The sequence below is a fragment of the Micromys minutus genome, assembly GCF_963924665.1.
Source record: "Micromys minutus genome assembly, chromosome: 19".
NCBI lineage: Eukaryota > Metazoa > Chordata > Mammalia > Rodentia > Muridae > Micromys > Micromys minutus.
Window position 1 is genome coordinate 21589537 of NC_137954.1, and position 15828 is coordinate 21605364.

General features: G+C 40.2%; 1 protein-coding gene across 4 annotated transcripts in view; it reads right to left on the bottom strand.

Moving 5' to 3' along the window:
* Positions 1 to 205: 205 nt before the first annotated feature.
* Positions 206 to 15828, bottom strand: part of BARD1 (BRCA1 associated RING domain 1) — a gene marked incomplete at both ends in the record, with an annotated part of 58987 nt that continues 43364 nt past the window's right edge. For all 4 annotated transcript variants that reach the window (XM_080932784.1, XM_080932785.1, XM_080932783.1 and 1 more), the window contains 2 exons: positions 206 to 538; positions 1939 to 2036. In XM_080932784.1, the coding sequence (XP_080788910.1) occupies positions 206 to 538; positions 1939 to 2036 (431 nt within the window). The remainder of the gene's footprint in view (positions 539 to 1938; positions 2037 to 15828) is intronic.

The following is a 15828-nucleotide window of genomic DNA, read 5'->3' on the forward strand; positions in this document are numbered from 1 at the left end:
GCAACAAAAAAAAATCTTAAAATCGGTTTAAGCATCTAAATGAATTCCTAATCTATTATCAATTGTTTATTTTGCAATTCAAAGGGAGGGGGAAAATATGAATGGTTCTACTTATCCATAAAAACATGAATGATCAAACATATCACAACGGCTGTGTTCTCACAAACCTGCATGTTCAACTTAAACTGTTCACCAGCTATGACATTCAACTGTCAAGAGGAAGCAATTCAAAGGCCATTATACAGCTGATAAGCCAGGTGGAAGGAGCCATCCAGACCTTGCCCTGCCGAACCCTCTCTGGGTGACAGTTAAAAAGATCCTCGTAGACGATGTACTGCGTACAGAAGCGCTGATCAGAATCAGGCTTGGCGTGGTACGCGACCGTGTTGATGGTCTGAGTCACGTCACTGTCCGGCTTGGGCTTTCTCCTGAGGATTTTGCCTCCTGCTGCAGCAATGAGCTTAAGGAGGTCATCCTTTGGATGATGTTTGAAGTTGCCTCCCAAGAAAAAGTAGCATCCATCAAACAGCTTTGGTAACTGAAAGAACAAGAAAATAATTGTTAAACGTAAATCAAAATATTTTACAACATTCTGTATGAATGAAGGCCAGAAAAACAATATGTGTCAGAAAGAAGCTTCCTAATGAGGTGCTGGCAGAAACTGTACTTCAGTCAGACTAACGGGATCAGGAAGCATACTTAGGAAAATAAGAGTTTCTTATTTAGGATTTTTTCATTTAAAATCCAGCCACTGTCTGATTCCTGTTTACTCTCTTAAAATTTCAGAAGTGCTTTCTAATTGAAAAGACAAAAACAAGCAAACAAACAATCTGTGGTCAAGCATAGCAGCATACAACTGTAATCCTAGTACCGAGACCAAGCAGGAAAGACCACTGCAAGGTCCAGGTAGGCCTGTGCTGTACAGTGAGACAGAACAACAAATCTCTTCAAATTCCCTCCATTAAGATGCTGTGCACACACGCAGGATTTATCTCCCAAATTTTAAGATATCTGGAGTAAGCATCAGAGACACCAGGCTGGATTTGAACTGTGAGAGTAGCATTGTTCCTACACACAGTTGTGTTCATCTACATTCAGGTCTCTACAAGATACCTGTGGTGGTTTGAATAAGCTTGGCCCTGGGAGTGGCACTATCAGGAGGTATAGTCCTGGTGGAGGAAGTGTGTCCCTCTAGGGGTGGGCTTTGAGACTCTCCTCCTAGCTGCCTAAAAGAGCCAGTCTTCTCCTGTTTGCCTTCAGAACAAGATAACAGAACTCTCAGCTCCTCCTGGACCATGCCATGCTTCCCGCCACAGTGATAATGGACTTACCCTCGGAACCTCTATGCCATCCCCAATTAAATGCTGTCCTTTTTAAGATTTGCCTTGGTCATGGTGGCTCTTCACAGCAATGGAAACCGTAACTAAGACAATACCTAAACTAAGGTCTCCTAGGCAGCGATAGCAGGAGTGTGGCCTTCAGGTTCCAGAGATGCATTGCCAGTACACAAGAGACAATAAAGTCATGGCTAAAGATCCAATTAGAAAATGTCTTTGTCATTTCTACTACAGTTACATATATCAACAGAGGAATGGAATATTGTCCATTAAAACTGCAGTATGTGGCAATGAAGACATATGGTAACTAAATCCGAGCAGCAGCTCTAAGTCTCCTTTCAAGCTACTTCCTGTATCTGAGATTTACCTCAGAAGCTGAAAGCTTTATGGGAATGTTCAAGATGCCAAAAATCCATTAACAGTATGAAATTATTACCTTCTGGGTTTTACTGCACACCATGATCATCTTTCAGAATCAAGTGCTTGAAATAAGCACAATTAAAATTTTAATCAGTCACCTAAACTGGATGAAAGGGCAAAGTTTTCCTGATGAGGACACAAAGCCTTAAGAACAAGCAAGTAGTATGTAAAAGGGAAATACCATCTGTTCTCTGTTGAGCCTGCTCCTCTGTGGACCTCCAGAAACTTCGTACTTTTCTTCTTGCTCACGTACTTTGCTGTCCAGACAGGCTTTCACCCCTGACAAGAAATAAGGTATAATCAAATAAGCAGCACATGGGCATATGCGCAATCCATCTAATCAGTCTTTTCTTTAAGGCTGGCATAAATACTCTGAAACCTTCAAACCGCAGTTATACTAAAATAAGATCCAATAAAGCGAGGCTGGAGGGACAGCTCGGAAGGAGAACAGTATGCCATGGAAGCACAGGAAGTGAGTTGGATCCCCAATGGGTGTGGCAGCTTGTACCTGTGCTAGGGTTTTGGAAAACATGCAGATTCCCCAGAGGGCAGAGGCCAGCCAACTAGCCAAAATAAGCTCCAGATTCTAGGAGAGAACTTTTCTCAAACAGTGGAGGATGACAGAAAATGAGACCCCCAAGTCAGCCTCTGGCATCAAGGCATGAACACACAGGTCACTACACCTATACACACAGTGACACCACACACACCACCACACCTCATGGAAAAGCCCGAGGAAAATATGATAAAGCTAGCTTTCTATACTTAAAATAAATGGAAGAAAGCCATCCTTCCTATGGAAGATTTTCAGCTGAGTACACTCAGTCCAGTCTGCACTGAGCATTTAATAAATGTTGGCTCATTTTGGCAGTTGCGTGTATGGTTTCCTATTAATAGTCCAATGCCCCAATGTTGAGAGGGCTTTGGTCTACAGCACCTCCCCCAGCCAGCCATACAATAGGTCCAGCTAGCCTCAGCAGGACCTGTTAAAACAAATACGGAGCAGAGCCCATGAGATGCCTGGGAACTGACACCACTCCTGTAGACAAGTTTGCTTGATGTTCCCTGGAGAAAGAATCCTCTGATGGACTGCACCAGTGTGTTTAGAATTTAAGCTTAAAAAGAATGAGCTGTTGCTGCCTAGTGAGTAGGAAATCCCTAAGCAGGGACATTAGCCGTCACCATCAATGCCTGGCTGTAGTCTAGAACTAATATGCCCATGACTAATCATAGAGAATAGAACCTAATTAGCAACATCTTAGAAGTAGAGGAGGAGGAATAGGAGGAGGTGTGTCTGTGTGTGTGTGTGTGTATGTGTGTGTGTGTGTGTGTGTGTGTGTGTGTGATGCTAGGTTTAATGCATTCAACTAAATTGGAAAGTGAAGTCAAGTTACTTAGTGCTTTAGTATAACTTTGTAAGCTCATAAGGGTTAGTTTTGTTGCCTATTAAAGAAAAAAATACCACCCATCTCACAAGTTTTTATGCATAAATTGTAAAAAATGAGGTAACCTAGACCCAAAAAAAAACAAATGCCTCAATTCCTCAGCTTGAGTACACAACCTGAAGTAACCACAGAATAGACCTTACATAGGGGAGGCCCTTGGTAGACAAGAACAGGATATTAGACATATGTAGTGGGAACTGCAATAATGGGGAGGGGCTCCCATGGGGAGAAAGTAGGGCAGTCAAGACTGATGGAGAAGTCGGGGTTGGGGACAAACAATACCAAGATTGCTTGATAAAGCCTCAAAGAATCATATTACCTGAAACGATATATACATGTATGTATATACATATATATACTTATGTATAGGTGTATATAAGGAAGTTAAGCCAATTGGGCTGAGAATGTTCCTCCTGAAAATCAGAGACTAGCCAACCCCCCAGTGCTAGACACCAGACTCCTTTCGGGGAGTATCAGAGTAGTCCAAGTGACTTTCAAAACAACACATTAATATTCCAGCTGAATCTCACCTGAAAGTATCTTACTTCAGAATACATTTCATGGTTCCAGAAAATACTATGCAAGTGGCCAAGAGATGTAAGCAATTAAACTGCCTGACCCAGCTGCAACGCATGAGCCATGACAACTACCAGCATGGCAACATACATAAAGGTATCAATCAGCAGCAGTGCAGATGGACTGACGGCCCATTCATCATGCACTGAGAGTAGACAGATATACTAGAAATACATTAACGTCCTAATAGGAGGAAAATGCCTGTGATAAGACACCACTGAAGGGTGACACCATGGTCTGCAACTCTGCCGAGGGCCATAAAAGGCTCATTTCTGAGCAGAACTGGCCCAGAACCAAGTGTCAATCTGCCCTCAACACCAGAATGGACCCATATTGTGACTGAAATAAACAGAATCTTGTAAGGTGAGAGAAAAGTCATGACAACAGGACAAAGGTGACATGTAAGACAATCTGTGCTTTCCAAGAATGAGTGACAGCCCACTTCAGCCTGGCTTGGACTTTGAGGTACCCATCTTTAAGTTTCTTTTGTATGACTCCAAACTAGAAAAATGATGAGACATCCATGAGTCAACCTGAAAACATGGAGTAGCAGACAGCTTTAACAGAAAACAAACAACACAGCAGTCTGAGCTCTGGTTCGACAAGATGGCCAACACAAGTAGAGCTGCCCATCGCTCGTGCCTTCCTCCATACGGCCTTCTGCAGCGTTCTTAATAAGCACCTACTATTTACAAACTCAGTCATGTCTCCATAAAAAACATGTTTAAAGGCTTTGTTGCAAAAGCTAATCTTCAATTTTCATTAAATTTGGAAGGCTTGAACTGAGTATTCAACTACAATGAATCTAACTACACAGCTCTATCTTCTTCTGTCCATAAATACTCCACTACAAAACCACTTCAGAGGCTCGTCTGAGACCTTCCTCATGTGGCAAAGGGCAGGTCTCCTCCTACTCAGCAATGTTCCGGGCCCAGGAGGATTTGCATTTATTTCTGTTACAAAGGCAGCCGTGGGACTCAGGTCAAGGATGCAGCCGGACACAGCATATCCATGCCCTTGACAGACACCTTCCCCTCTCTCCCGATCTAATTGCAAACCTTCAGAAGAACAGGTTATATCTGATTGACAGAGGTAATTTAAGATAAACCATTTCCATTACATTTCACATTTAGTTTAGATATACTAAAAGCAAAAATAATTGGACTTTTTTAGTAAAAATGTTTGAATGCATACTTATTTCTAAAACACAATTCTAGACCAATTTACCTTTTTTTTTAATTGCTGCAAAAATATTCTAGAAGTATTAAGTTTGGCTATGGTAGAGATGCAAAATTTGTAGTGTGGTAGAAAATTATGCACAGCTAGAGTTTTAATTTTTTCATCTAATGAAATATTAAATATTGAGAGAAAAACTAGAATATCATTAAGGAAATATAGAAAGCTTGAAGTGTTTATTGTTTTCCCTTGGGTACAGATGAACAGAACACAAACAGAAGCGGATTGTTTCGTTCCTAACACCTGTAAATCTTTTTCACAACACCCTCTGCTCATTCATTTTCATTAGTGAAAAGCCATCACAGTAACTTCTTATGAGAGCTACACATGCCATGTAATCTAATAATTTATCCCAGGAGCAGAATGCACCATTATAATCCAAATGCATAGACACTGTCCAATACTCTGAAAACATTAATTTCCCACTATTTAAATAATAAAATACTAATGAGCACAGGGCCTAACCAAAGAAGAGTGAAAGGAATGCTTTTCTTTAGGAGATAAAACTATATACTAATGGTTTCTGATGAAATTACATGGGGAAAAGACAAACACTTGCAAGTACAATTTACTGCATTGTTTTCTTTTTTTATATATATAGCCCAACTTTGACGTTTTAAAAATCGTTTTAATTATTTTTATTTACTTTGTGGGTATGTGTGTGAGTGCACATGCAGGTAGAGGCCAGGGAACAATTTGCAGGAACTGGTTCCTTCCTACCACATGGGGCCCAGGGAAAATCAGATCCTGATGTCCCGTTTCTCTAATTCTAATGACCAGTGGTACTGATACTGTTCCACAGAAAAGCCCTGACAGTCTTAGGGATTGCAGTTACTGTGCGTTTTATTGTGTGTACCAATCCCTGTACTGAACACGTCTGGCTTGGTGGATACTGCTTACCTGCAGTAGAAAGAAGTTGCAAGCACTGAATACAGAGACACTGAAACTGGAAATGCACTGCTGCACTCCTGGGAGACTCTGGGCCCAACACTTTTGTAAACTGATCACCACCTCTTGTTCTGGGTGCGATTAAAACCACCACAGCTCCTCTACAGCACCACTCATTAGCATCGCAAAAGTCTTTTTGATATGAAAGGTGGGCAGCATTGCAGCATTATAGACGGGCTATGTGTAATGTGGACTCAATAGCACAACACATGAGAAGCACGCCCTGCATACTCAAAGCTGCCAACAACGTCCAGCTGAATGGAGAAGGCAAAGAATCACAAGCTTGGTCTCAGCTGGGAGATGTTCAAAAGCACCTCAATCCCTAAGGGACCCCACATGTCTACAAAGGCCTTTAAGTACGAACTTAGGGAATTACAAAACTTAAGCATGTAGAGCAAATTCAAAGATGTAGAATCCACAAACAACAGAATTTCCTGTGTGCTGTTTACATTTCAGAAGGAGAATAAAGCACAAAGTACTTAGCTGGTTCCAAGCCATTTAGCTGGTTAGTGTGGCAGAATGGGAATTTGAACCCAAGTCTGCCCAGCTTTCTAAAGCCTGTGCATTTTACATACAAAAACATATTTTTTGGTATGCAAGCTAACCTTTGGACTGTAAAAGGCGTGATTGTCAATATGTCAAATGATTTTAAGCTGCTTTGAGGATTCCAAAATGTTGCATATTATAAAAAAAGAAAATGCTAGCAACTGAATACCCCATTTCTCCCAAAGCTGAGTTCTGTCAATATAACTTTTCCCTTCATTTAGGACTGTTAATGTGTATTCAAATTCAACAAGGGATTAGAAAGCTGCTTCAGAGGCTTAGAGACCCTGCTTTTCTTGCAGAGGATAAGAGTTAGATTCCACATTCACATGAGCCTGTAGCTACTGATCTGGTGAATCCAACATCCTCATCTGGCTTCTGTGGACATCTGAACATACGTGCTCATATATGCACATAAATAAAAATATCACAGTTAAGAAACTCTCCATAATTCCTTATTTGTGTAATTATTCATTTGTTAGGTGTGCCTACATTTTGATGTTCAACAATCTTTTGCCCAGTTTTTAAGATTGTATCATTTGAGTTTGCTGAGCTGAAGTCCTGAGTCTTATTGTTCTAATTTATAAATTATTGTTTGGCATGCAATAAAGTATTCTAAATAGCATTAAATAACTGCTGGTTAAAATGCTATTTAGTGTAGCTAATATTAATTAATATATTAACTTTGGCTAGGTATGACAGCTCACATCTGGAATTCTAACTCTGGGAGGCTGAGGCAGGAGGATTTATTGTGAGTCTGAGGCTAGCCTAGACTGTATAGTAAGTTCTAGTACAGCTTCAGCTAAAGAATGAGACCATGTTTCGGAAAAAAAAAAAAAAAAAGAAGGGGGTCTATGAAATGAAGTTTCCTATACATTGAAAATGAGACCCACAATCTGTGACTTGGTGAAAATACTATCCTGGCAACACTGCCCTGTATGTTGGCCACATTCTGTTTGTATACAAAATAGGAACCTAAAAGGAATTATCAGTATAGCAAAATCATCAACAAACTCATTCCTTTACGTCTAAGCTATTTTCATTTTGTATCACTTAGGCATGCACACATCCACTCCTAATTCTACCTGCCCAGCACTACAATTTTTAGATGAGGAACAATACCTATTGTATCAGGAGAAGCCAGCACACTGATGGTGGACTGTACCTTTGGGCTGCTTTAGCTGTTTTATGGGTTTATTTGGCTTATTACTATAATTCCCACAATGGTAGTATCTGTTGCTTCTAACAATGTGCTGCTAGTCAACAGAACTAGATAGAGCAAGGTCTGCTAAGTGGGGCACTGGAAGATGGGAGTCAGAAAGCACCAACACTGAATCTTCAGCTTTGTAGTAGCTGATAAGTAGACAAGTTAATTTGTTGTTAATTGAAAAAAATAAGATGAGCGTTTACAAGATGGAAAGAAAAGATACTAATTTCCTGAAGAGTGATCAGTGTTGGTGGTTGTGCCAAGTCCACAGTTACAGCCTACTGTGCTGGCCTCACGTCCAAAGTGTTAAGAACAGAATCCACAGACGGTCATCTGGAAACGTTTTCTTACTAACAACTGTGACAACCTAACATTGGAATCACTCTAGTACAATGCACACAGAGCTAAGCTAACGTGCTGAGGCAAGTCACCATGATGTGGCACTGTCACAAGTGCCTGTTAAAACGCCTGGAAATACTAGAGGACCATCTACAACTAGGGCTGTGACTCAAGTTCATCGTGCAAACTGCCCTGAAGTCAGCTATTTGTACTGTAATAACCGATGTGAAGCAGAGCTTTAGGGGACAAGATCACAAGATAATTATGTGCAGGTTCTCTCACATTCACTTTCACTAAATCAAAACCACTCGATCACTCTTTTTCTTACAAGGATCAATGTGGTATACGGGGGAAAGTATCAAAAAGTAAGTCTTCATTCATGGTCATTATATGATCATATGCACAATATTCCATTGACTGTCCATTTCCAATATCTTGTATCTCTAGCCAGTTAAGTTTGTCATGATGTGATACAGTTCTGCTGGTAGCCATCACCATCCCTGCCAGAGACTTGGAATGCTTTACAGATTTCCTTTTTGCTACCTGTATCTTTCCCTTTTCTAGCCACCATGGCTTAGTAATTGGGGAAGTGAATGATGTCATTCCATCAACACCATTCCTGGACCATATCCTGCCATTCAGCTTCTACTGGGTTTTGACACCGTGACCTCATGGTAACCCCAAGTTCCTTTGTTTCAGTGGTACCATTGCCATCTTTCCCAGACAGAGACAGCTGCCTTGAGTTCAGCAATCTGTTCTTCCTTTAGGTGATCAGCCTTAGTGTAAGTAAGGACGAACAGGGGCAGGAGAGGGCAGCTGCACCATCATGGAGACTGAGCACTGGACACTTCCGCTGCTGCAGCGAGCCCACGGGTGCCTGGGGCTATCCTCTCCAGACCAGAGAGTCCAAATGCAGTAACGTCCAGTGAGCTAACTGCAATTATTGAGCTGATCAAACATTCCTGATATTCTCTCATTCTAAGAAACTGCCCACGTCTCCACCACACAGAACCAGCTAAAGAAATCTGAATACACTTCCACATCTAGAAGATGTCTGAATGGCAACGAAGTTGCTATCACAGCACAGAAACCCTCTGGGAGGTCTGAAAAGCCATCTACTCCTAAGGTTCAAACTCATACAGTCAGCCCAAACACTACAGAAATCCTCACAGATTTAAGTGCTTTTCCTAAGGACTCAATGAGATGAAAACTCCACCTCCTGAACAGCTTTTTCCTTGAGTCTCTTTATTGGGAATGTTTAAAAAAAAGAAAAAAGAAAAAAAAAAAACAAAACAAAAAATCTGCACAGCAGCTATCTCTATCTAGAGTTGGTATGCTCAGTTTCTCTTACAGTAGGTCACATGACCCACTTCTTAAGGATTAAAGAGGAAAATTTGTCATTTTCAAGAGATTACCCAGAAAGCACAATAAACAGTATAAAGTACTAAGAACTCTGAAGACAGAAGGGATGGAGAACAATAAATACATTTATCTCTGTCTTCAATGGCCAATGAGTTTATTTGATCTAATACCAAAGCTGTCACTGTCAACCTGGTTTCCCAAGTTCTAGAATAAAGACACATTTGAAGACATGCTACTCAGTAGATATTTTCCATAATTAAAACTTCAATGCTTGTGAATTTCCTTTTGAGATTAATCAACTAAGTGGATTCACTAAGCAAGTAAAGAACATACATGAGATACTCTAAGGTGAAGTTTCAGCAATTAAATGACATAGTAATATCACCAATGGAATGAAAGCATAGATTAGCCAAATATTACTTATTTAATAAGAAAATAATGGATATTTCAAAGTTTTATTTATTCCACAAAATTTAAGCAAAGGGCAACTTTCCATTCGGATATATTTCTGTGTCTCTAAAATACGATCATTTCAAAGCATTCCTATTCACTCACTCATGTTGAGTGTAACGCAGACCACAATCCCTACTAAATTTACACCATTAATTTAAAAACCAGTCTTCTACCAACAGCTCAATACAACCTCTTCAAGTTGAATCCTTCTTGACTGAGGTTGGTTGGTTGTTTCTTTTCAAGACAGGGTTTCTCTGTGTAGCCCTGGCTGTCCTAGAACTCACTCTGTAGACCAGGCTGGCCTCACACTCAAGAGATGCACCTACGATCCACCTACCTCTCTCCCTCTCTAAATCCAATTATTTTATATCTTTCATAAATGCTTAATAAAGCTCATCATGATGCTATCATTTTCTCTTAAAAAGTATGACAGAAAGATACATATATCTTTCCTTTTCAAGAATAAAGCAAAATTGAGTTCACAGTTTTGCTTGTTCTCTCCATGAGTAATTTTCAAAGTAAATAAAATTGATAGTTATATATGGAAACAAAGATTTCCTCATCTACTAGACCCACACACACTTTGAATGTGGTGAGCTACTATTCTTATGTGATGTATGATTATTTCATCTTTGTTACCTTCAATATATTCTATTAAGGTTTTATCTAAAGATATCCCTTCACAGGGACAAAGAACAAGTCACCTGTCCAGACATTCTTTTAGTGAATCAGGTGAAGTCCTGACCATACCTAGTTTTCTTTGGGCCTGACATTGTGTGACTTTTCTGTGTGCAGAAGCACAATCCCACAAGTATTACTGAGCTCAAAGTCATTAGGGCAGCTCTGGCCACCTTGGCAGGACCAAGGATCTTTGCATATTCAGGCAGCTTATAACTGTCAGGGCTACATCAGTATTTTTAAAAAAGAAATTTATACTATACAGAAAAGTATTCCTTTATTTTAAACTGTTAGCCTGCATTCCTATCTCTAGCTCAACATAACTTATAGATGTATCTTCATTATAGATGCATAAAGCAGTGATGATCATCAATTTATATTGAGCGGGATCATTTTCTGAAGTCTGAGAGAAAAGGATTAACAAGTGAAATAGAGTAAAAAGAAGTGGCCCTGAACCCACAGCTCTGCAGAATTATTAAAGGATGCAAAAACACGAACAGAGCTAAAAATATAAATCTGTTGAGTGTCCACAGGAAGAGAAGGTCTGTCTTACAGGAAAAGCAAAACCAAACACACAAACACACAAACACAAAACGCCTTATCTTCACTCTCTTCAAAGGCTAGAACACAGAGGTGAAGATTTTAACAAATTATTATCCTTCAGGGGCTTCTGGCTCTTCCTAACTGAAAGAAGATGGAATTATTGAACAGTGCTCTAAGTTAACAAATTTCCTTTAAGAAACTTAAAATATGTGTTACTTCACCTCAAAGCCAAGAGTCTGAATAGATATTGCATTAGAACTAAGTAGGAATTCATGTCACTCAAAACAATAAATAAACATCCATGGAGTTCTTGACTGATTCAGTTAAAAATCAACACTCAGGCTGTAAAACCAAAGGAATCTTTCCTTGCAAATACTTCTATATTAGTTTTCAGTCAGACTACGATTGCTCTACACAGAAACAAAATAGAAAATAACAAAGTGCATTATCACAGCTTCTCCAGGGCCAGGTGACAGTTAAGCAACAGAGACATGACCTCATGGTGTGAAATACCAAGAAGGAAGTGATGGTGAAAGAGTGAAGGCTCAGAGTAGAGAAGAAAACCATTCATGCTGCCCCAGAGGGGTCTCTCTGTTGTTGTGATGCAGAAGCCACGTGATGACCGTAGTTTGTGTTGAAACAACAACTAACCAGCACATATTCCACCATCACCATTGTGGAATATCATAGAAAATACTGTCATAGGTCTTTAGATTTTTACAAAAATACTGCTTTAGTATTCACTTACTTTTTTCCTATATGTCAAGTTAATGATCTGGTTTTCAGTACGTACACACACACACACACACACACACACACACACACACACGTACCTTGAAATAACATGCTGAATTTATTGTACTTAATACATACAAAAGAGAAAACAAACCCCATCATGTATTAATATATCATAAAAAAATTTAAACAAAACTTGGGTATCAGTACTGACACCTATACTATGGATAATAATATTAAAATTGTTTTATGCTTAAAGAACAAATTGTCTAATGTCCAAAGATTATCATGATAATTAGAAAACTTATGCTCAGTAGTTTTCAGTCAAATATCTTTTAAAAAACATTTATGAAATTTTCTATATATGCAATATAAGCTATTATATTAGTTGGGAAACAATTAAAAATGCAGGTTTTAATTTCTCTTTTTAAGATCAAAGCCCTGACTCCATCGCCAGAGCCACAGGAAGATCAGGCACACTGCCATCAGTACTCGAGGCCTGCCCATAGAGCACTGGGCCCAGGGGAGACGCAGGAACGCTCTCCCTACAAAGCCCGGCCATTGCCATCAGAACTCACAGCCTGCCCACAGAGAGCTGAACACGCAGGTTGCTAGGCACTCAGAAGGGCGCAGGAAGGCTCTCACTCCTGAGGGAGGAGAGAATCCATGTTTCCCCCCCCTAAAGGTGGCCTGGACTCAGAAGGTGCAGGTGGAGGTGCTTCTTGGGAGCACATACTTCCTGCCCAGGGACAGACCAGACCCAGATTCATCGGGACAGGCGGCCTGCCATAGTCTGATAGACACTCAGAAGAGCTGCAGGAAGGCTCTCACTCCTGAGTGCAGGAGTCCGGATTCCCTTCCCACTGTCTATCCTGGGAAACACCAACCAGAACTCTCAGGGGGCAGTGCTATCTGGAAACAGAAACTTCCGGCCCAAGGTCAGGGCCAGCCCAGTTGATTGAGGAATGGACGCTGCCTTTGGAACTCACAGCCTATCCAGAGAGCTGAACACCCAGGAACAGTCTCCCTCTGGAGACCACAGGCCCATAGAACCAGAGGAGCAACAAGCTCCAGTGAGAGACAAGATCACCCAGCAGAACCAATAACAAGATGGCAAGAGGCAGGAACAAGAATCTAAGAAACGGAAACAAAGACATCCTGGCAACATCAGAACCCAGTTCTCCCAACACAGCAAATAGTGGATATCCCAACTCACCAGAAAAACAAGATTTAGACTTAAAACCATACTTCATGATGAGGATGGAGATCCTCAAGAAACACATAAATAACACACTTGAAGAAGAGCAGGAAAGCCAGGAGAACACACACAAACAAGTTAAAGCCCTTAAAAAGAAAACACAAAGAACACAAAAATCACTTAAAGAGCTAAAGGAAACACAAACAAACAGGTGAGGACTGAAAACAGAAACAGAAATAATGAAGAACTCACAAAAGGAGACAACCCTGAAGATGGAAAACCTAGAAAGACATTGGGAATCATAGGCACAGGCATTACCAATAGAATACAAGAGATGGAAGAGACTCTCAGGAGCAGAAGACATGATACAAGTCAATGACACAAGTCAGAGAAGATGCAAAAATCAAAGATTCTAACACAAAACATCCAGGAAAGCCAGGACACAATGAGAAGACCAAACCTAAGGATAAAAGGTATAGAAGAGAGTGAAGACTCCCAACTAAAAGGCCTAGTAAATATCTTAACAAAATTGTAGAAGAAAACTTCCCTAACCTAAAGAAAAAGATGATCACGAACATACACAAAAACCCCAAATCGATTGGACCAGAAAAGAAATTCTTCCCAACACATACTAGTTAAAACAACAAATGTTCAAAACAAAGAAAGAATACTAAAAGCAGTAAGGAAAAAAGGACAGGTAACAGGCAGAGCGATCAGCGTCACACCAGACAATGCCACCGCGCACTATCCAATGAGACTTCAGGACACACACTTTCCTAATCAGTCTTACTTTACAGAAATGTTTTAGTATATTTACATTTTACTAGTTGGCAAAGTTTATTGAGCAAAACAGAAATTACATCAATCTCTACAGCTCCACAACAGGTTCAAAAGCCCACTTTAAAAAGCACCTCTGATAGAAAAGAATGACTGTTAAGCTGATCATGAGGTTACTTAGTGTCTGCCTTTAGAGTCCATAACTCAAACGAACCAGCCCAGCAGAAAACGATACTAAAGGGCTCTTCCTCGCTCGGTTCATGGACAGAAGTCTAGAGAAGCCCTGGCCCAACCAAGTGGGGAATAGCTGGAGACACAGGGATGTCCAGATGTAGGGGAGACAGTCCAGCTCATCTGAGCGGGGTTCACTGAAAATCCAGGACACTGTCTCAAAAAGGAAGACGTGAAGCTAAGATGCCTGATGTCAAGCTGACTTCACACATAAGGACATGTGCGTAATGAAATTTCCTATTCAATTCATTTCGTGTATGGAAAATACCACAAAAAGTTAACATTAATGTTTATAAATAGTTATTCCAATTAATCAAGGTGCCTGACACAGAAAAGAGACTGAGGTATCCTGTTAACACAGACTTTGAGAGCCTATAGCTTATTTTTATAAACCCAGTGACCTAGTGACTACTTAAATACTCGTCTCAAACTTTGAATTTATTTCTCTTTGGGCTCTATATTAAAAAATATGAACATGTGAACTTCAATAAGAGATCCTATCCATCTTTTATCCTAAAAGAACCATCCGTATTAGAGGATGATATTCACTACTGTGAGGATCACCAAATAACACACTATTAACTCAGTCTGAGTCCATCAGTGATTCTATAAAAATGACATGGCCAAGCCATTAAAGTGACAAAACTCACATTTCCTACAGAAGGTAGCTTTTATAGAAATGGATTGCCTGTTATATAATCAAATGCCAGTTCAGCAAATTCTGAAGAAACGGACTCAAGGTTCAGAAGCATCAGATTCCTAAATATTCCACATGATTTCTTTATTGGTAAGATCTTGTTATTATGAAAATTGACTAGTTCTAGCCATTGGCAACTAGTGGTTCTGGCCCAGGTGTGGTACAAAAGAATGCATAATCTTGGAGGCATTTATCTCTTTAAATACTGAGACTCAGAAAGATTTACTATAGACAGGAAAGGTAAAATATAGGTCAAAACCAGACATAATGCCAATTCACACAAACATTCTTCTCAATCTGGTTTTGACTGGAAGCAACTATTTAGAGAGAATGAAGAGAAAAGAGGCGCGGACTCATTCACAGAGAACCACACTCAAGAATACTCGTAAGGAGGAAGTAGAAGCCGGCTTTAAGAGGATATGAATATCAACGGCTGACATCAAACTGCTCTCCAGATCAAATCAACTTCAAACTTAAGTTCTTGATAATCATTTTACCACAAGGCCTTCAGAGCACAAAACCAATTATTTTAGTGTGCTTCTTAAAAACAACAGACCCATTCCTCAGCTTTGGTATGACTACCATTACAGAAGACTGCAATTGTCCATCCAATGCTAGCGTCCAGCTCTAGCACAAGATCTGCAGACCATCACAGTACAGAGCAGCTCCATGTGCACAACTGTGTGTGGCAGGCCTGGGAAATGGTGGCCTCCAATCACTCCTGAGCATGAGGCATATCAAGACACGTGGCTGCAGATTGTAAGACTCCCTGTCCTTTGCAACCACTTAGCTTTCTAAAGAGGTACTTAATCCGAGTTGGTACATCTGCCATCACACTCTAGCTAGCATACCAAAAGGTACGAAGGAACAGAAAGTAAACAGGAATGGGGAGGGTATGTGAAACCATTTGGAGAGCTGAAAGGTAGAAATGCTGTAATCAAAATTCAATCTAAAAAATAAACAAGGAAGATAATAATTAGGAATACGCTTTCTTTTTTTAATCCTAAATGATACAAGGTTAAGAATAACATCTGGCTACAGTAGGTGGTGTAGACGGCAGCTCTGAGGGTGACCACAGCATTTGACTGCCAACAGAGAGAAAC